General features: G+C 44.2%; 1 protein-coding gene across 3 annotated transcripts in view; it reads right to left on the reverse strand.

The window, feature by feature from the left end:
* The window catches only part of WNT10A (Wnt family member 10A), a 345,036-nt gene that overhangs the window by 189,041 nt on the left and 134,688 nt on the right, over positions 1 to 21,307 (reverse strand). Inside the window, exon 1 of one of the 3 annotated variants that reach the window (XM_063933888.1) lies at positions 19,012 to 19,147. The exons of 1 other annotated variant lie outside the window; for it this stretch is intronic. Coding sequence is in view for 1 of the 2 variants with exons in the window: in XM_063933887.1 (XP_063789957.1) it covers positions 17,713 to 17,777 (65 nt within the window). In the remaining variant the exon portion in view is untranslated. Of the gene's footprint in view, positions 1 to 17,712; positions 18,438 to 19,011; positions 19,148 to 21,307 lie in introns of those variants that run through there. One more of the 3 variants, XM_063933887.1, reaches the window with a different exon arrangement.

Raw genomic sequence — 21,307 nt, forward strand, 5'->3', positions numbered from 1 at the left:
CAGGAGAGACACCCTGGCCCGGGGGGACAGGCTTATCTTCTGATGTATTAGTAGATGGGACCCGGACCACTTGTCCAGGAGGTCCCACTGAAACGTCCTTGCATGAAACCTGCCGAAGGGGATGGCCTCGTAGGCTGCCACCATTTTCCCCAGAACTCGAGTGCATTGATGAACAGACACTCATTTTGGTTTTAGCAAGTCTCTGACCATGTTCTGGAGGTCCTGGGCTTTTTCCATCGGGAGAAAAACCCTCTTCTGTTCCGTGTCCAGAATCATGCCTAGGAATGATAGTCGAGTCGTTGGAATCAATTGTGACTTTGGCAGATTGAGAATCCAACCGTGTTGTTGTAGCACTCTCAGGGAGAGCGACACGCTCTTCTGCAATTGATCTCTCGATCTTGCTTTTATCAGGAGATCGTCCAAGTATTGGATAATTGTGACTCCCTGCCTGCGCAGGAGCACCATCATCTCCGCCATCACCTTGGTGAAAATCCTCGGGGCCGTGGAAAGCCCAAACGGCAACGTCTGAAACTGGTAATGACAGTCCTGTACAGCGAATCTGAGGTACGCCTGATGAGGAGGATATATGGGGACATGAAGGTATGCATCCTTTATGTCGAGTGACACCATAAAATCCCCCCCTTCCAGACTTAAGATCACAGCCCGGAGCGATTCCATCTTGAATTTGAACTTTCTCAAGTACAGGTTTAGGGATTTTAGATTTAAAATGGGTCTGATAGAACCATCCGGCTTCGGGACCACGAACAGGGTTGAATAGTACCCTTTCTCCTGTTGAACTAGGGGAACCTTGACAATCACTTGCTGTTGATACAGCTTTTGAATTGCAGCGAACACTACTTCCCTCTCTGGGGGAGAAGCTGGCAAGGCCGACTTGAAAAATCGTCGAGGGGGCACCTCTTCAAATTCCAGCTTGTAGCCTTGGGATACAATATCCATCGCCCAAGGATCCACGTCTGACAGAACCCAGACCTGGCTGAAGAGTCGAAGACGTGCCCCCACTGGTGCGGACTCCCTCAGTGGAGCCCCAGCGTCATGCGGTGGATTTAGTAGAAGCCGGGGAGGACTTCTGCTCCTGGGAACTAGCCATAGCAGGCATTCTTTTCCCTCTACCCTTACCTCTTGGGAGGAAAGATGAGCCCCGACCTCTTCTGGACTTATGCGACCGAAAGGACTGCATCTGATACTGTGGAGTTTTCTTTTGCTGTGGGGGAACAAAAGGCAAAAAGGTAGATTTACCCGCAGTAGCTGTGGCAACCAGGTCCGCGAGACCTTCCCCAAATAAAACTTCACCTTTGTATGGCAAAACCTCCATATGTTTCTTTGAGTCGGCATCACCCGTCCATTGGCGAGTCCACAGGGTGCGCCTAGCAGAAACCGCCATGGCGTTGGCTCTCGACCCCAGCAGCCCAACGTCTCTTTGAGCATCCCTCATATATAAGACTGCGTCTTTAATGTGGCCTAAGGTTAATAAAATGGTATGCCTATCTAGGGTATCAAGGTCAGCTGACAAGGTATCTGTCCAAGCTGCAACTGCACTACACACCCATGCCGATGCTATTGCCGGTCTGAGCAAAGCACCTGTATGCGCATAAATAGACTTTAAAGTAGTTTCCTGCCTGCGATCAGCAGGATCTTTGAGGGCTGCCGTGTCCGGAGACGGTAGCGCCACTTTCTTGGACAGGCGTGTTAAAGCCTTGTCCACCCTGGGTGAGGATTCCCAACGTACCCTGTCCCGTGCAGGGAAAGGATATGCCATAAGAATCCTCTTGGGAATCTGCAGTTTTTTATCAGGAGTTTCCCAAGCCTTTCAAATAACTTAAGTTCATGGGATGGGGGAAAGGTTACCTCAGGTTTCTTATCCTTATACATGCGCACCCTCGTGTCAGGGACCGAGGGGTCATCTGTGATATGCAAAACCTCTTTTATTGCAATAATCATATAATGAATACTTTTTGCCACCCTCAGGTGCAACCTTGCTTCATCGTAGTCGACACTGGAGTCAGAGTCCGTGTCGGTATCAGTGTCTGCTATCTGGGATAGGGGACGTTTTTGAGACCCAGAAGGGCCCGGTGACCCAGCCGAAGCCGTGGATTGACTCCCTGCTCTTTCCCTGGACTCTGCTTTGTCCAATCTCTTATGTAATAAGGTCACATTTGCATTTAAAACATTCCATATGTCCATCCAATCATGAGTCGGCGTTGCCGACGGCGATACCACAATCATCTGCTCCACCTCCTCCTTAGCTGAACCTTCCGCATCAGACAAGCCAAAACACTCGTACCGACATCCCCACACACACAGGGATATAGTTATAAGGAGACAGTTCCCCAATAATGCCCTTTGGAGAGACAGAGAGAGAGTATGCCAGCACACACCCAGCGCCAACTGACACTGGAAAATAATGTCCCAGATAACAGCGCTTTTATATTAGATTACTGTGTAATACACTCACTGCGCCTTACAAGTGCCCCCCCCCCCCCCCTCCTCTTTTCAGCCCTGTGTCACCGTGTTCAGCAGGGGAGAGACATGGGAGCCAGCTTCTCTGCAGATCTCTGTGGAGAAAATGGCGCTGGTTAGTGCTGAGGGACCAAGCTCCGCCCGCTCCGGCGGCAGGCTTCGGTCCCGCTCAAAATATTTCAAACTGGCGGGGGATATAAAGAATTACTGTCTCCGCAGTGTCTATGCCAGATACAGAGGTTTTATTGCTGCCCAGGGCGCCCCCCCTGCGCCCTGCACCCATCAGTGCCCGCTAGTGTGTGTGGGAGCAATGGCGCGCAGCGCTTACCTCAGTTAAGATCCGAAGTCTTCTGCCACCTTGAAGTCTTCTTTTCTTCTTATACTCACCTGGCTTCTATCTTCCGGCTCTGCGAGGAGGATGGCGGCGCGGCTCTGGGACGAACGGCGGGGGGAGACCAGCGTTCCGACTCCCTCTGGAGCTAATGGTGTCCAGTAGCCTAAGAAGCAGAGCCTATCACTTAAGTAGGTCTGCTTCTCTCTCCTCAGTCCCACGATGCAGGGAGCCTGTTGCCAGCAGTGCTCCCTGAAAATAAAAAACCTAACAAAATTCTTTTTCAGAGAAACTCAGGAGAGCTCCCCTGTAGTGCACCCTATCTCCTCTGGGCACAGGATCTAACTGAGGTCTGGAGAAGGGGCATAGAGGGAGGAGCCAGTGCACACCCATTCTAAAGTTCTTTATAGTGCCCATGTCTCCTGCGGAGCCCGTCTATACCCCATGGTCCTTACGGAGTCCCCAGCATCCTCTAGGACGTAAGAGAAACAAGTTTTACCTCACTCTGACCACCTAATTGATATACGTCAGGAACCCTGGGAAAACCCGGGTACGAAGTTTGTGCCTCAAAAGAAGATGCTGGCTCGCTATCCCCTCGCGCCGGAGCTGTCTAAGAATTGGGAAACGCCTCCTCCAGTGGACTCACATGTGGCTAGGATGGTGGTTTCCTCAGCTCTACCGGTCACCACCGTCACGTCTCTAAAAGAGCCTACGGATAAACGTGTGGAGGGTTGTCTGAAAGCGATTTACACCTTCACAGGTGCTGCACAAAGGCCCACTATTGCAGCTACTTGGGCTGCAGAGGCCATTGAAGCATGGGCCTTGGAGTTAGATGCTGAAATCTCCTCTGACCATGCTAGACAATGCTTGTCTTATATTGTCACAGCTTCTCGTTATATTAAAGAGGCGGCTTCTGATGCCGGTATCCTGGCAGCCAAGGCCACTACTATGTCAGTCCTGGCTCGCCGGATATTGTTGCTGAGATCCTGGTCTGTGGATCTGGACTCTAGAAAAACCCTGGAGGTACTCCCTTTTAAGGGAAATATTCTGTTTGGGGAGGATTTACATAAGATTGTGGCTAACTTGGCTACTGCCAAAACTGCCTGTCTGCCAAGTACTGCTCCTTCTGTGTCGAAGGCTAAATGTACTTCCTTTCGCCCCTTTCGTCCTTCAGGTAAAGCAAAAGGTCAGGAGTACAACAAGCAGGCCCGCACTTCCAAACCTGGTAAGCCTAAGCCCAAAAGAGCCTGGGCGGCTCGTCAGCCAGCTTTCAAGACAGATAAGCCTGCCGCATGACGGGGCGGGCCTCCCTCTGGGGGATCCCAGGGTGGGGGGCCGGCTTCTAGGGTATACCCAGGAATGGTTGATGACCACTTCAGATGCCTGGGTACGGGAAGTCGTCACTCGAGGTTACGCCATAGCCTTCAAAAACCGACCCCCTCATCAATTTTGCCAGGCAGATGTCCCGTTGGACAAGACAAAGGCAAACACTCTACATTCAGTGGTACAGACCCTCCTGGATACAGGAGTCGTAGTACAGGTGCCTCTTGCGCAGAGGGGCCGAGGGTACTATTCTCTGCTGTTTCTAGTCCCGAAACCGAATGGCATTGAACAGGTTTGTGAAGGTTTCCAAGTTCCGGATGGAAACCCTTCGCTCTATAGTTCTGGCTTTGGAACCTGGGGACTTCATGGTCTCCCTGGATATACAGGATGCTTACCTGCATATTACTATAGCAGTGTATCATCAGCAATACCTGAGATTTGCGATTGGCAACTGCCATTACCAGTTTCGGGCGTTACCTTTTGGTTTAACAACGGCTCCGCGAGTCTTTACAAAAGTCATGGTTGTGATGACGGTGGTACTCCGCCGTCAAGGGGTCAGGATACTGGTGTATTTGGATGACTTGTTAATCCTGGCAAATTCCCCAGAACTTCTCCTGCGTCATCTAGATGTGACGGTCCAGTTTCTGCAAGCCCACGGGTGGCTCATCAACTGGAAGAAGTCATCCCTGATCCCTGCTCAGAGCATGGTGCATCTGGGAGTACTATTGGACACTCACAACCAGCGGTTGTTCCTGTCTCAGGAGAAAGTCCTGAAACTTCAGGACAGGATTCGTTGCTTCCTATCTTGTCCGCAAGTGTCGATACATTCGGCGATGCAGGTGCTGGGCCTCATGGTGTCAGCATTCGACATGGTGGAGTACGCTCCATTTCACTCTCGCCCTCTCCAGAGGCTGATTCTAGCCAAATGGGCCTGCCTGCCTCACCGGATCAGGTCTCAAATGATCTCATTGACTCCAGAGGTCCGTCTGTCGCTGCTCTGGTAGCTCCGGTACCAACAACTTTGCAGGGGCCGTCCGTTCTGGATATCCGACTGGGTCCTGCTGACGACAGATGCCAGTCTAAGAGGTTGGGGCGCGGTGCTGGAGCAACGCTCCCTTCAGGGGCGGTGGACCAAGGAGGAGTCCCTCCTCTCGATCAATATTCTGGAGTTGCGGGAGGTTTTCAATGCCTTGAACCTAGCCCAGCATTTAATTCAAAACCATCCTGTTCAAGTACAGTCGGACAACTCCACCACAGTGGCTTACATAAATCATCAAGGCGGCACTCGAAGCCGCTAGCAATGAAGGAAGTCTCACGGATTCTACAGTGGGCAGAACGCCATCTACCGGCCATATCGGCAATATTCATTTCGGGAGTCCTGAATTGGGAAGCGGACTTTCTCAGTCGTCAGGACGTGCATGCCGGCGAGTGGGGCCTCCATACAGAAGTGTTTCAACTCCTAGTGGAAAGGCGGGGCCTTCCAGACGTAGATCTGATGGCGTCTCGACACAATCACAAGGTTCCGGTCTTCGCAGCAAGGACAAGGGATCCTCAAGCAGCATTCGTGGATGTGCTGGCGGTACCATGGAGATTTCGGCTGCCGTACGTGTTCCCTCCGGTGTCACTCCGGCCCAGGGTAATTCGGAAGTTCAAGCAAGAAAAAGGAATTCTGCTTCTCATAGCTCCAGCGTGGCCCAGACGGCATGCAAGGCCTATCGTCAGAGCGTCCAATTCTACTTCCACAACGCCCAGACCTCCTTGTTCAGGGCCCCTGTGTCTACCAGGACCTAGCCCGGCTGTCTTTGACGGCGTGGCTCTTGAAACTTCCGTCTTAAGGGCTAAAGGGTTTTCTGAGGCGGTCATTCAAACTATGTTGCGGGCCCGGAAACCGGCTTCGGCTCGGATTTACTATAGGGTCTGGCATTCTTACTTTGTTTGGTGCGCATCTAACGATTATGACACTTCCAAGTTTAGTATAGCCAAGTTTTTGGCTTTTCTTCAGCAGGGCCTGGACTTAGGCCTGCGTCTGGCCTCCCTCAAGGTTCAAATATCTGCCTTGTCGGTGTGGTTTCAGAGAAAAATTGCGACCTTACCTGATGTGCATATCTTTACACAGGGCGTGTTGCGTATCCAACCTCCCTATGTCCCACCTGTGGCTCCTTGGGGCTTGTCGGTGGTTTTGGAGGCATTACAAGAGTCTCCATTTGAACCTCTTGGTTCAGCTGACCTTAAGTGGCTTTCCCTTAAGGTGGTGTTTCTGCTGGCTATTGCTTCAACTAGAAGAGTGTCTGATTTGGGTGCCTTGTCCTGTAGTTCCCCATATCTGATATTTCACCGTGACCGGGCGGTTCTTAGGACTCGTCCCGGCTATCTACCTAAGGTGGTTTCTTCATTCCATCTTAATCAGGAGATTGTAGTTCCGGCACTTGTTTCTCCAGATCTGTCTCCCAAAGAGCGGCCTTTGGATGTGGTACGGGCTCTCCGTATCTATGTGAAGAGAACTGCTCCTATTAGGAAATCTGATTCTCTTTTTGTTGTGTTTGGGTTTCACAAATGGGGCTGGCCTGCTCACAAGCAAACTCTGGCCAGATGGATTAGAATGGTGATTGCACATGCTTATGTCAAGGCTGGTCTCTCTGCTCCTGATCACATTAAGGCCCATTCTACTCGGTCTGTTGGACCTTCTTGGGCGGCCCAACGTGGTGCGACCCTTGAACAATTGTACAAGGCGGCTACATGGTCCTCTGTGAACACGTTCATAAGGTTCTATGCCTTTGATACTGCCGCTTCCTTTGGACGCCGTGCTCTTGTGCCCGCTACAGTGCGTCCCCTCCCTTAAGGAACTGCTTTAGGACATCCCCATTGTCCATTCCTTGTGGAGCCCAGTGTACCCCGCAGCAGAAAACGAGTTTTATGGTAAGAACTTACCTTTGTTAAAACTCTTTCTGTGAGGTACACTGGGTTCCACAAGGTGCCCACCCTGACGCACTTAGCTTCTTTGCGTTGGTATGGCATTAGCCGCTGACACGTCTCCTGTCGTGAGAATGCGGTGTTGTGGCTACTAACCGTTGTCGTCTCTTTTCCTGCTACTGCATTGGACTGGTTAACTAAAAACTGAGATCCTGTGCGGGGAGGCGGGGTGATATAGGAGGCGGCGCTAAGCATTCTGGGAACAGTCAAAGCTTTGAGCCTGTTGGTGCCTCGGATCAAGATCCTACTCTACACCCATTGTCCATTCCTTGTGGAGCCCAGTGTACCTCGCAGAAAGAGTTTTAACAAAGGTAAGTTCTTACCATAAAACTTGTTTTTCCTTAACATTAAAGGGTTTATAAATACTAACACCTATTCCCCAAGTATCGTGCACTCAGGGGCTTTTTCTTGTCAGAACCAGAGTGCCAGATAACGGTTTATTGCATTGCAGCAAAAATGAGAAGATGTGCTGCAATCTAGTTCCCTGCTCTATGTGTGGGGAAGACATTTGACGGTTATATTGAGGAGTTGATGATAAATCTTTGAACTATACAGTACAAGTTAATTATGGGGATGGGAAAGTTATACTGTAACGTAAGGCGTTTTGCAAATTGTTCTTGTTTATATTGGTACAAAAGTTCTATATACTGTAGGTTACCTAATTTGTATGTTTAATTATTATTAACGTTTCATACCCAGAACTGTGGTGTTGACATGGGTTTAACCACTGGGACTGGAGAAAAGGTAGTAATCAATGGAAATCAGGCTGTAGAAGTTCGATACTGCAGGATGTGGTGATAACTGATTTTATTTACTTTCTTGCAAGGAATAGTATCTCTAACTGTAGTTACTGGTATATAGATAGTATTATTGGAATGACTGTATATAGATAGTATTATTGTCATTTTAGGATTTTTCCCACTGCGACGTCAATTGCCATATGCTTCGCTGTTTGATTTGTTTTCCTGTTGGAACTTGATGGACCTAATAAACTGTATGTATTTATATATTATGGCTATAATTATCGGTATTTGCTCATATTTTATATCTAATTCTCAGTATCTGTTCTCCTAATGTATGCAAATCTCAGTATATGTTCTTTGGTGTGTCATTCTCAGTATAATATTTTATTCTGAATTTACTTCTCAATATATATTCATATTTTGTATGTAATTCTCTGTATTTGTTCTAATTCTGTATGTATTTGATAGCATCTGCCCTTATAATCTATGTAGTTCCACATATTTGTATTTATTCAGTATGTAATTCTCAGCATTTGTTCTTATTCTATATGTAAGAATCTGCACTTATTCTGTATGTAATTCTCAGTATCTGATCTTAGTTTGTATGTAATTCTAAGCATTTGTTCTTATTTTGTATGTAAGAATCTGCACTTATTCTGTATGTAATTCTCAGTATCTGATCTTAGTTTGTATGTAATTCTAAGCATTTGTTCTTATTCTATATGTAAGAATCTGCACTTATTCTGTATGTAATTCTCAGCATCTGCACTTAGTCCACAGGCGTAACTGTGGGAGGCAACGGAGTTGGCTGCCACCGGGCTCCTGCTCTGTAGGGGGGCACCTCTCCTCCCTTGTTCAGAGACACCATTCAATTAAGTTAACTGACAGCCACCGCTATCTCTTCCTTGGCCGACTCCCCTCCCCTACACTTTACAAGTTACACCCTCTTTATTAGAGATACACATTTTACAAGTGTCATACCCAGGATTAGAACCCATGATCTAACTATATGAAGTTACGTGTTAATGTCAGATAAGTAACTTCATATAGTTAGAATTCTCATATTTCCTATACCGGAGTAAATATCTCCATCAGTAAGGAGCCTGCTTCCAGTGTAATAGGTCGTGGGTTCTAATCCTGGATATAACACTTGTAAAATAATTGTCAGAGAAATAATCAGCATTGTGAGTGACTGAGCAGATCTATGTAATGTGTGGCTGCACACTACATAGATCTGCATACTTGTAATGGTTTTGAATTGACAGTTCTAAGTAACATAGTAACATAGTTAATGAGGTTGAAAAGAGGCAAAATGCCCATCCGGTTCAACCTGTATTCTGTATTAAGGAGTACACATTATAATGCACCAGCTGAAGTCATGGTTTCGCAACAAATGACAACTATATTTCGTATCACTCCCATATACTTAATGTCAGTATATTAAATGCTATATCTTTGGATACTTTTTTCAGATATAAAACTGTCCAATCCGTTTTTAAATGCATATACAGAGTCCGCCACTATTACCTTCTCCGGCAGGGAGTTCCAAATCCTTATTGCCAGGGGCGGATTGGGAACAAAAAGCGGCCCTGGAAAAATTTGTACTAGTTGCCCCACTTGGGCAGCACCAGAGGTGTAAGGTCTAACCATGGGCCATGGCAGCAGCACCCTCCCCCCAAGACTTTCCAGATAGTGGGGATGTCCAGCATCAAGGGGAAGTTAAAAGGAAATAAAATTAAATGTTATGAGCACATTATATGATACACCTTTTGAATTTAGGAAACTATATAATTCTTTAGAAAGATATATTTTCTTGCTTATTACACCAACCATATCCCAATCACTGTTCACTCAATCTTATATGTCAGCCAAGCAGGCAGACAGACAGAGCATACACTAGATCACAGGTTCTCAAACTCGGTCCTCAGGACCCCACACAGTGCATGTTTTGCAGGTCTCTCACAGAATCGCAAGTGAAATAATTAGCTATACCTGTGGACCTTTTAAAATGTTTCAGCGAGTAATTAATACACCTGTGCACTTGCTGGGTTACCTGCAAAACATGCATTGTGTGGGGTCCTGAGGACCGAGTTTGAGAACCACTGCACTAGATCATCTGCAATCACAGGCTATGTGGCAAAGGCATTTTCATATATGCAAATTGTTTGGCATCTTATTCATTATGTCTATAAATAGGACCACATGTCCTCAAACCAAACAGGCCCCGCTGGTGCGTCGGCCCACCGGGGATCTTCCCTATAGACCCTATGGCCAATCCGCCTCTGCTTATTGCCCATACAGAGAAGAACCCTTTCCTACGTTTTGTATGGAATTTTCTCTCCTCTTTCTCTCCTCTAGCCTCAGTGAGTGCCCACGTGTCCTTTACAGAGTTCTATTAATAAACGAATACCCTGCTACCTCTTTGTATTAACCCTTTACATAACTGAAGATATTAATAATGTCTCCTCTAAAGGGGGTAATCACGGAGCGATATTCTAAGCAATCTGACTAGATTGCTTAGAATTTCAGCATGATCACTCCGTGTGTAGCCCCCTCAGCGATAGCGATGCGCGGCCCCGCACATCGCTTTCGCTGCTGCTAGATTGGCCTGCATGCAGGCCAATCTAGCGGGTCGCTCACTTCACCCGCTGGGTGAAGTGAGCGGCCCCCCCTTCTCCCCCCGCACGCTCAGTACAGATCGCGCTGTGCTGAGAGGCGGGAGAGATGTGTGCTGAGCGGTTCGCTCAGCACACATCTCTCCTGCATCGGCCCGTCTATATGGGCCTTTAGTCTCCTCTTTTCAAGGGAATACATATTTAACCTAGTAAGCCTTTCCTCCTGCTCCAGTGTCTCTAACCCTTTAACCAGTTTAGTAGCGCGCCTTTCAACTCTATCGAGCTCCCCAATATCTTTTTTTATAATATGGTGTCCAAAATTGAACACAATATTCCAGGTGCGGGCGTACCAATGATTTGTACAGAGGCAGGATTACATCCTCATCCCTTGTCTCAATGCCCCGTTTTATGCACGCAAGGACTTTACTTGCCTTCTTTGCTGCATTTTGACATTGTGTACTGTTATTAAGCCTATTATCTATGAGCACCCCCAAATCTTTTTCCACTACTGTTACCCTTATATTTTCCCCATTAAGTGTGTAGGTAGCTTTATATAATTAGAATCTACAGGCTTGCCATGCAGGGGCAAATAGCTTAATCAGTAAGGTGTCTGCTGTCAGTGTAACAGGTCATGGGTTCTAATCCTGTGTAAACGTGTGATTTAAGGCTAAATGACAATGAAATGTAAATGTATATATACATATTTTTTTCAGAACACGCACACACACACACACACACACACACACACACACACACACACACACACACACACACACACACACCTCTATTATTTTCCTGTATATTTTATACATATATATATATATAGGACTGTTTAGAACCGTCACTCCGTGCTGCAATAGATGACTCCTCGGTGCCTTCAGTGTAGATAATGGATAGTGAACATGGAGACTGCGGCACTCGGTTTTCAAAAGTAGAAAAGTTTTTACTGAAGCATGTTTAAGAAGTTACAAGATGCCTTAACAAGGCCTTGTTAAGGCATCTTGTAACTTCTTAAACATGCTTCAGTAAAAACTTTTCTACTTTTGAAAACCGAGTGCCGCAGTCTCCATGTTCACTATATATATATATATATATATATATATATATATATATTTATCTAACTATAAATGAAGGGGGGGCACCAATATTTATCTTGACTACGGGCAACTGGGACACACTTATGCCACTGACCACTGACTTATTCTGTATGGAATTCCCAGCATCTGCACTTATTCAGTATGGAATTCTCAGCATTTGCATTTATTCTGTATGGAATTCTCAGAACCTGCACTTATTCAGTATGGAATTCTCACCATTTGCATTTATTCTGTATGGAATTCTCAGCACCTGCACTTATTCTGTATGAAATTCTCAGCATCTGCACTTATTCTGTATGGAATTCTCAGCACCTGCACTTATTCCTGCACTTATTCTGTATGGAATTCTCAGCACCTGCACTTATTCTGTTTGCAATTCTCAGCATCTGCACTTATTCTGTATGGAATTCTCAGCATCTGCATTTATTCTGTATGGAATTATCAGCACCTGCACTTATTCTGTATGGAATTCTCAGCACCTGCACTTATTCTGTATGGAATTCTCAGTATCTGCACTTATTCTATATGGAATTATCAGCATCTGCATTTATTCTGTATGGAATTATCAGCACCTGCACTTATTCTGTATGGAATTCTCAGCACCTGCACTTATTCTGTATGGAATTCTCAGCACCTGCATTTATTCTGTATGGAATTCTCAGCACCTGCACTTATTCTGTGTGGAATTCTCAGCACCTGCACTTATTCTGTGTGGAATTCTCAGTATCTGCACTTATTCTATATGGAATTATCAGCATTTTTTCTTATTCTGTATGGAATTCTCAGCATTTGCATTTATTCTGTATGGAATTATCCGCATTTGTTCTTATTCTGTATGGAATTCTCAGCATCTGTACTTATTCTGTATGTAAGAATCTGCACTTACTCTGTATGTACTTCTCAGCATCTGATCTTATTCAGTATGTAATTCTCAGCATTTGTTTTTATTCTGTATCTAAGAATCTGCATTTATTTTGTATGTAATTCTCAGCATCTGCACTTATTCGGTATGCAATTCTCAGCATTTGTTCTTATTCTGTATGGAATTCTCAGCATCTGCACTTATTCGGTATGTAATTCTCAGCATTTGTTCTTATTCTGTATGGAATTCTCAGCACCTGCACTTATTCGGTATGTAATTCTCAGCATTTGTTCTTGAGACTAATTCAGATCTGATCGCAGCAGCAAATTTGTTAGCAGTTGGGCAAAACCATGGGGGTAATTCTGAGTTGATCGCAGCAGGAATTTTGTTAGCAGTTGGGCAAAACCATGTGCACTGCAGGGGAGGCAGATATAACATGTGCAGAGAGCGTTAGATTTGGGTGTGGTGAGTTCAATCTGCAATCTAAATTGCAGTGTAAAAATAAAGCAGCCAGTATTTACCCTGCACCGGAACAAAATAACCCACCCAAATCTTACTCTCTCTACACATGTTACATCCTCCCCCCCCCCCCCTGCATTGCACATGGTTTTGCACATGGTTTTGCCCAACTGCTAAAAAATTTCCTGCTGCGATCAACTTGGAATTACCCCCCATGTGCACTGCAGGGTGGACAGAAATAACATGTGCAGAGAGAGTTAGATTTGGGTGGGGTTTGTTCAAACTGAAATCTAAATTGCAGTGTAAAAATAAAGCAGCCAGTATTTATCCTGCACAGAAACAATATAACCCACCCAAATCTAACTCTCTCTGCACATGTTATATCTGCCCACCTGCAGTGCACATGGTTTTGGCCATTAGCTAACAAATTTGCTGCTGCGATCAGATCTGAATTAGGCTCTTATTCTGTATGTAAGAATCTGCACTTACTCATACTTGCCTACCTGCCCCTGTCCATGAGGGAGAAAATGCTCTGTTCCTGGACTTTCCTGGTAATGTATGATTGCCATCACCTGTGGTGAAACACCTTTCTTATCAATTAACTAGCTCACCACAGGTGATGGCAATCATACATTACCAGGAAAGCCCAGGAGCAGAGCATTTTATCACTAATGGAGAGGGTCAGGTAGGCAAGTATGTACTTACTCTGTATGTTATACTCCGCATCTGCACTAATTCTATATATAATTATTATCACTTATTCCATACAGTATATTACTCTGTGTTATATACGCTAGGCACTGCATTTGCTCAGTATGACTGAGCTTTAAATTGGATGCATTTTTCAGGACCTGCCATTGTTCTATATGTTGGGACAGATACATGGTTATGTAGTGTACATAGGGGCTAATCTATCATAGCTGCATTTTAAATGCAAATGATATATGATAAGTTCACCTAAATTCGTAGTGTGAAAATAAAAATGTTCACATTACGCAAATGTAGTCAAAAAACCTCTTGCCAGGATATGAAGTCCCAAAAGGGAACTGCTGGAAGCAGAGTGATAGCATTCCAAGTTTGAACCAGTGCGTGTTCTGTGCACGTGAGGGAGTCTGCCTGTGCATGCTTCATTGGAGACAGACGGAAAGGAATCTGGAGGATCCCTCTCTGAAAGAATATGCAATTTACAGATACATTTTCCGTCAATGATGCTGAGTCATGTTAACCTGCCCTTCTAGTCGCGCATGGTCCCGAGCGAGCTTACTAAATCTAAATGTCTTTTTAAACATGTATCTTATTTGCATTGCTATGAAAATAAGACACAGATGCAGATTTTGCTGAATAAAATTCTATACAGCATGCATACCTCCCAACTTTCTTCTTCTTTGAAGCGGGACACATGCGAGGGGCATGGCCTCGAAAAAGGGGGCGTGGCTTTGAGATGATGCCGCAATTGTAAGCCACGCTTCTATTGTCCGTCACTGAAGGGGGCCTGCCCAGCGCTCAGTGAGCTGCTGGCATGCCCCCTCTCTTTTGTGAATAGACGCTGTGCGCATGCACACAGCATCTATTCACCGCTGCTCTGCTAAGCAAAGCAGCAGATACAACAGCCTCCCAACTGCCCCCACACACACACACACACCGCGGGACACTGCGGCCCGCGGGTAAGACAGCGTGACAGTCCCAAAAAAATGGGACTGTCCCGCAAAAATAGGGACAGTTGGGAGGTATGAGCATGTGTATATTATGTATCTGCATAGATGTGCGAATAAGACGTATTTTTGGGGAAAAAGACGTCTGATGCTGGCCGAGTAACATGGGAGCTGGTGGTTCTCATGCACCCTGTTTGCCGCATTCATATTGTATAGAAGATGGACGAGGAAGGACACATCTGTAGTAACCCGTAGACTATTATAAGATAATGCCATTTTCAGATGGCATTAGTGGCCTGGGCAAGGCTTAGCTTGGGCTTGGTAAATCAGACAGCAGGTCAGGCTCCATAGAAACATATGGGGGCTGGTTTGTGGTCTGAAATGGAGGGACAGAAATGGCAGATATCGGAGAATCTGCTGCAGTCCCTCTTTCTTAAATCATGGGGATGCTTACAGTATGGGTGAGTTTCAGGATATTCTACAAATCCATTTTTACTAAATATGCTCCAAAATTTCTTGATCTGCATGTTGGCTGCAGTTTACAGTTTCTGCTGTATTTCCATATGCTCTTTTTCAGATTTTTAAGGTAGATGAGTATTTCAAGTTCAGTACAATTGAATTTGTTTCTATTGGTGTTTATCATACTAATATAAATTTACCATTTAAATGTCACATAGGTGGCTGAGTGATACTTCCTCTAAGTGGGGAATTCAATTTCTAATTGCCATACTGGACCTATTCAATTAGCGGGGAATATCCCTTGCGTAAGTACCCAGAGACAGACTGAAGCTGCAAGTGAAAGTCTGCATAATAAACTTCAAAGTCGGGTCGCACATGAGAAAAAAAACCTGATTCCGTAGTTTACGCAGAATCAGTGTTTTCACACATGAATTTAATTGAATAGCCTTTCCCTGTGCTGTGGGGATTTTTGCCGGCAATTAGTCGTGGGGTAAACTAATTGAATACCCCTTATGAGACTTATCACTCTGCTTGCCACTGGTAGCCCATACATGATTTTCCAGTTGCAGATCCCAGTAAAATAAAATTTGATAAAACAAAATGAGAAATTAGTAAGAAAATGTTCCCATCTTGTCACCTGCTGTAGATAGTGATTGGAAAACAATGTTGGGATTTGCTTCCCCATACATTGTTGAATAACCACAGCAAGTGGTTGTCTTCATTCAATTGGAAAAACAAAATAAACAAAAAACGCCTATCTTTAGTAAAAAGAGAAAGGGCTTTTCACAGTTAGAAACATATGCACCATGGTGAGGATTGTTTGGTCAGCTATTGCACCACTCATGGAGAGGCACTTGCCGTTCGCTAGTGTTTTTCCACTGCCAAGTACATGCCATACACATTTTCTGTCGAAGCCAATATGAAAGCATGATATGGGATTATTACATACAATCTGTCAAATTTAATTGGTAATTGGTAACTATAAGTCACTACACATTTGTAAAAGTTTTAGTAAATAGTTATAAAACTATGCTAATTTATGCTTAAATCTATAGTAACAAAGCGGATATTTCATTACACACTGTAACCTATACTCATTTGATTTAAGTTAATAGCTGATTGCTAAGGGTCACATGACGTGCGATATTTACATCATATTATTAAGTAACCTTTCATCTCTGCCAGCAGTTTCAGGATAATACACTAGTAGCACCAGTCTGCCCAATTACAATAGTGATCATTAAAGTTTTATTTCCGGTACTGTGCGTAAAGATGAATTATGATTCATTCAAGATCTAACATAATAAAGAAAAGCAATTTAATGGCATTATTTTATATCTCCATACAAAGTTAGATGAAGTAATTACAGTTTGTATTTGTGGTAGATAGATCTGCTGTCTCTTGAAATCTGTGACTAGTGGGGATATGGTCGTTGGGTCGACACAACTTAGGTCGACAGTCATTAGGTCTGAAGGCCTACATTGGCATTAGGTCGCTATGCACTAGGTCGACATGGGCATTAGGTCGACAGGTCAAAAGGTCGACATGAGATTTTCAAATTTTTTTCCCAATTTTTGGACTTTTTCATACTTTACGATCCACGTGGACTACAATTTGGAACGGTAACCTGCGCGAGGCACCTGTGCACTAATTGGGGTTCCACCTCACTTTACGAAGAAAACAACACAAAAAAGTCCAAAAACTCATGTCGACCTTTTCACTTGTCGACCTAGTACACGTCGACCTAATGCCCATATCGACCTAGTGCATGTCGACCTAATGCTCATGTCGACCTTCAGTGGTCGACCTAATCACTGTCGACCTAAGTTGTGTTGACCCAACGACCCATACATGACTAGTGTTATTCTTCATTGATACAGTACTTCAGTATTGCTTTCAGGTGGTTAAGTAGTTGTATCATAATCATTTAGAGGTGACTGAAGAAACTAGTTATTTCTAGCAGTCTCTGGTCATATATTACTGGATGACAGTTTTACAACCTCCAGTAATTAACGTGGTACCCTGTGTGACCAGATCTTCCACATTATCCAGAACATTTATGCTTAATATTTATAGGTTCTACTAACTAGACTAAGGGCAAATATAGCAATCCGGGTGAACCTGCTGCTGTGAACGGTTTGGTATGGAAAGGGCAGGAGCAGGAAATCTGTTGTGAAAAAGTCACTTATAAGTACTTAACACAGCTCTTTATTGCTCACGGGCAAAAAGTTACTAATTCCTCCTCACTTACAGCCTCTAATGTGACCTTCCTATAGTTTTTTAATGGAATTATATTTACTCCAGAGTGACATGCCCATATAATGTCTACCATCCAGAGAGATGTCTAATTCAGATTATGCAGAAATTCAGTACTAGAGCATCAAGAACTCCACTTGTCCTAAGTTATATCTCTGAATCATTGCATCCTGTGCACAGTAATATACAGGGAATAGAGAGCTGAATTCTATGCATTCTTCTCTGAAATACAGCCACTTACGTTGCTGAATCCAAACCACTAATTGTGTATCAGTAATCCTTTGAAGTTGAGGCTTAGTTCAGCACAAGCAAATTAACATGAATATTACTGTATACGACCAATCAATGACAGTACAAAATAAAGTGTTGTCATACAGGAATATCCTAAAACTTTTTTTGTGGATATAAGACAAATTCAGAGCACATAGCAATACGGTTTAGCATAGACACTGTACATGAAGTGTTACCTCTGCATGGAGAGTAGGAGTCCTATCAGGATAGTAAAGATTCCGGGAAGGTACCACAGTGCCATGTTGCTTTTCAGTCAGTCTGGGATGCTCCCTGACCTTTTACCCCTCTCTTCCCTGCTGTCTAATTTCATTGATGTGTAGCTGAATGTAGCTCATCTTTCTCCACTGGAGCTGGAGAAAGTTTTTCCGCTGGAGGAACCACACGACAATCCTCTGCTCTCTATACTTCCAAGAGTTTAGTGACAGTTGTGAATGGATTTGTGGTGTCGTCTGTATTTCATTCCCACACACTTCTTCACAAGTCTTTCCGTAATGTTACCCTCTGGGCTTTCTGATATATTCTCCTATATATTTTCTGTCTCAGCCTGGGTGACTCTGACTCCAGTGTCCATCTAGGAGAAAACCTGTCCTACCTACCTCTTACAACTGTTCTTCTCTCTGCAGAATCTAGGCACTCATTTGCCTCTAGAATATATCCCTGCACGGTTCTAAGAATTCTTAAGACTGCTCCTTCATATTTCTCCCTGTCCCATGCTTTTCAGTATCCCTTTGCACTGTTCTTCTTTCTGAACACTGATTTCTCTGGTTTCAGAAGTTCTTGTTATCCTTCTCTAAATTGTTTTGTCCAGTCTGTTGCAAGTTGCTGTCAGTAAGTTGATGATTAGGTAAGTGTTGGGATATTGTGGCTGTACTGCAGAGAAGCTGTCACAACTCTGTTCTCTCCTGTTATGAGCCTGTGTGATCCTCCCTCATTACACTTCCCCTGCGACTCTCCACCTCTTTAAATTACCCTCTCTACACTGACTGTCACACACTCCCATTCTCCCCTCCTTTGCCATCATCTGATGACAGGGACAAGTACCCAGGTTACCACATACTGTATGTCGTTGACCTGCTTTATGCCATTGCCTGTACCCTAGATGTCTAATAAATAGATTTGATGTGGTTACATAATATAGTAAAGTATATTATAATATACACTATGGTTTGTCCAGGAATGAAGAGGAACAGAGAGTTTACATGTTACATATTAATGTCTGTAGACTCAAGAGCTTACAAATATGTTCTAGGATATTGCATAACAGACATTAGTGAAGATTGAGCACCAGCATTATGTTAAAACGTAATAGTATTATATCATTCTATTGTTGGAAATCTCAGATACTTTCTATTTCTCAGCTCACTGTGACACATTAACCACAATATTATACCACTAACAGTTACTCTACCTATATCACAGGGAGCTACAGTAGTATGTTATATTTCACGTGGTAAGTACATATTAACATCACTTACTGTCATTTGCTTTCTGCAGTAACGTTATTTGAATTCACTAGATGATTGTAAGTTCCCACAAACAGGGCCTTAAGTCTCCAGTCATCTGGTCGGCTTCCCATCTCATGTAGCCTATTCCTCTTTGCTCCCCTGCTTGGAGCTAGTAGTAATGTCTAGTAGTAATGGTAAATAATATGTTGTATTAGGGTTTATTAATAACCAATATCCAGAATTACTTCGTTGTGTATTCAGTCTGTAAGTCAAAATAATAGGAGTGGATTGGAACATTTTATGACACTAGACACTTGGTAGTGAGAGGGTTAAGAAAATGTCAGTCTTGGTGGATGTGAAAAGGAGGATACCTTCTTATAATGGGCCCTGCACATTTGTCATGGACAATTTACTAAGAATTCTCTGCTAGACCCTTGTGGATGCACTCTGGGGATTCCTGTTAACCCTTTCTTTGCCAAATTGATTATAAAGTGTTTCAACTGTATTGCATAATTCACAAGCCCATGAAAAGGACAAATCACTCAATATGACTGGGGTTGTGGACTTAGTGAAGGTGTGTAGATTGTGGTTCCAGAGAATCTACATATATCCGGACACTTGCAGAGCTCTGCAAACCATTCCTGCCTAGCACTGTACGCAGAGCAGGAAGCAACACTTACAGTAGCATAACATCCTAATGTGTATGTAGCTTTTTGGCTTTTTGTTTCATACTCAGGCTTTCCCATGATTTTACAGTTCTGGCAACTACATTCCATTGCATGATGGATCTTGTAGTCTTTCACTTTAACAGCACTAAATACTTTACTACTTCTTTGTAGAAGATATAATATGCACTTTTGTGGAAGCATTTGCATACACAGATATTAATCAAAGAATCAAGGCAGAGTCTCTCTTACATAATGTTTACAGTATGGCAGTGCTTAGTCACCTGAGCGTTTATCCTTGGCAACAGTAAGTGCATATTATTTTAACAAACTTTCTTAGGAATCACCTCTGAACTTCTACAATAACTGCAATTTAAAGTTTTAGGGTGGTCATTTTTGATTGTAAAGGGGGGTACACACGGAGCGATTTTTACTTGATTGCTAAGCAATCTGACTAGATTGCTTAGAAATTAACCACACATCGCTCCGTGTGTAGGGTGCCGGCGACAGCGGTGCGCGGCCCCGTATGTCGCTATCGCTGGCTCTAGATTTGGCATGCATGCATGCATGCCAAATGTAGTCAGGTCGCTCACTTCACCGCTGTGTGTAGTGAGCACCCCCAACTCCGCTCAGCACACAGCGCGATGTGTGCTGAGCGAGGGGGACAGACGGAGGGAACGCTCATTTCACGGGGAGAATGCTTATTTCACCCAGCGGTAAAATGAGCGATCTAACTAGATTTAGCCTGCATGCCAATCTAGTACCGGCGATAGTCAGATTGTTTAGAAATTAAGCACGGATCTCTCCGTGTGTACCCCCCTTAATTGTCTTGGTTTAGAAATGAAGGAAAGGTCCTTTATAATCATACATTAACATCACACATTCAGATAAGCTACTCTGAGTTCCTCTAACATAATGGATAATGGAAGATGTGATTTTACACAGTGCAATAAATATAGGACCTTATTCAGTAAGGATTGTAAAATTTGCGAATCGCAATCTGGCCGAAAATCGAATGACTGCGCATGCGCAGCATTCACACTGTGCACACACGAGTAATAATAGCGTCAGAAAATGCGAAATGCGTACACATCATGATCACAATGCAGATGCTGTTTGACTGACAGAAAGCCGGCGTTTCTGGCCAGAAACCTGACGTTTTCTGGGTGTGTCTGAAAAATAACAGGCATGCCCAGGTGTTTTTAAGGAGAGTCTCTGACATCAGCGATGACCACTTCCAGCCTCTTGTGTTGCAAGAATTATGGATGACCTTGCCTGGCGCAGATAGGAAAAATCTTCGATGTTCCGGTAATTGCGTATGGTTTTGCGATCAGCCCGCATATTGCAATGCATTCCCAATTTCTGCAATGGGCATTTTTTCTCTATTTCTGGGCGGCAACTATTTGATCGCAGCAACTGTTTTTAAGCAGAAACTGCAATCCTTACTGAATAAGGTCCATATGGGGTAATTCAGAGTTGATCGCAGCAGCAAATTTGTTAGCAGTTGGGCAAAACCATGGGGGTCATTCAGAGTTGTTCGCTCGTTGTCGATTTTCGCTATGCTGCGATTTGTTGCTAACTGCGCATGCGCAAGGTACGCAGAGCGCATGCGCTAAGTTATTTAACACAAAACTTAGTAGATTTGCTGGTGTTCGAGCGAC

The sequence above is a fragment of the Pseudophryne corroboree genome, chromosome 7 (assembly GCF_028390025.1).
Source record: "Pseudophryne corroboree isolate aPseCor3 chromosome 7, aPseCor3.hap2, whole genome shotgun sequence".
Taxonomy (NCBI): domain Eukaryota; kingdom Metazoa; phylum Chordata; class Amphibia; order Anura; family Myobatrachidae; genus Pseudophryne; species Pseudophryne corroboree.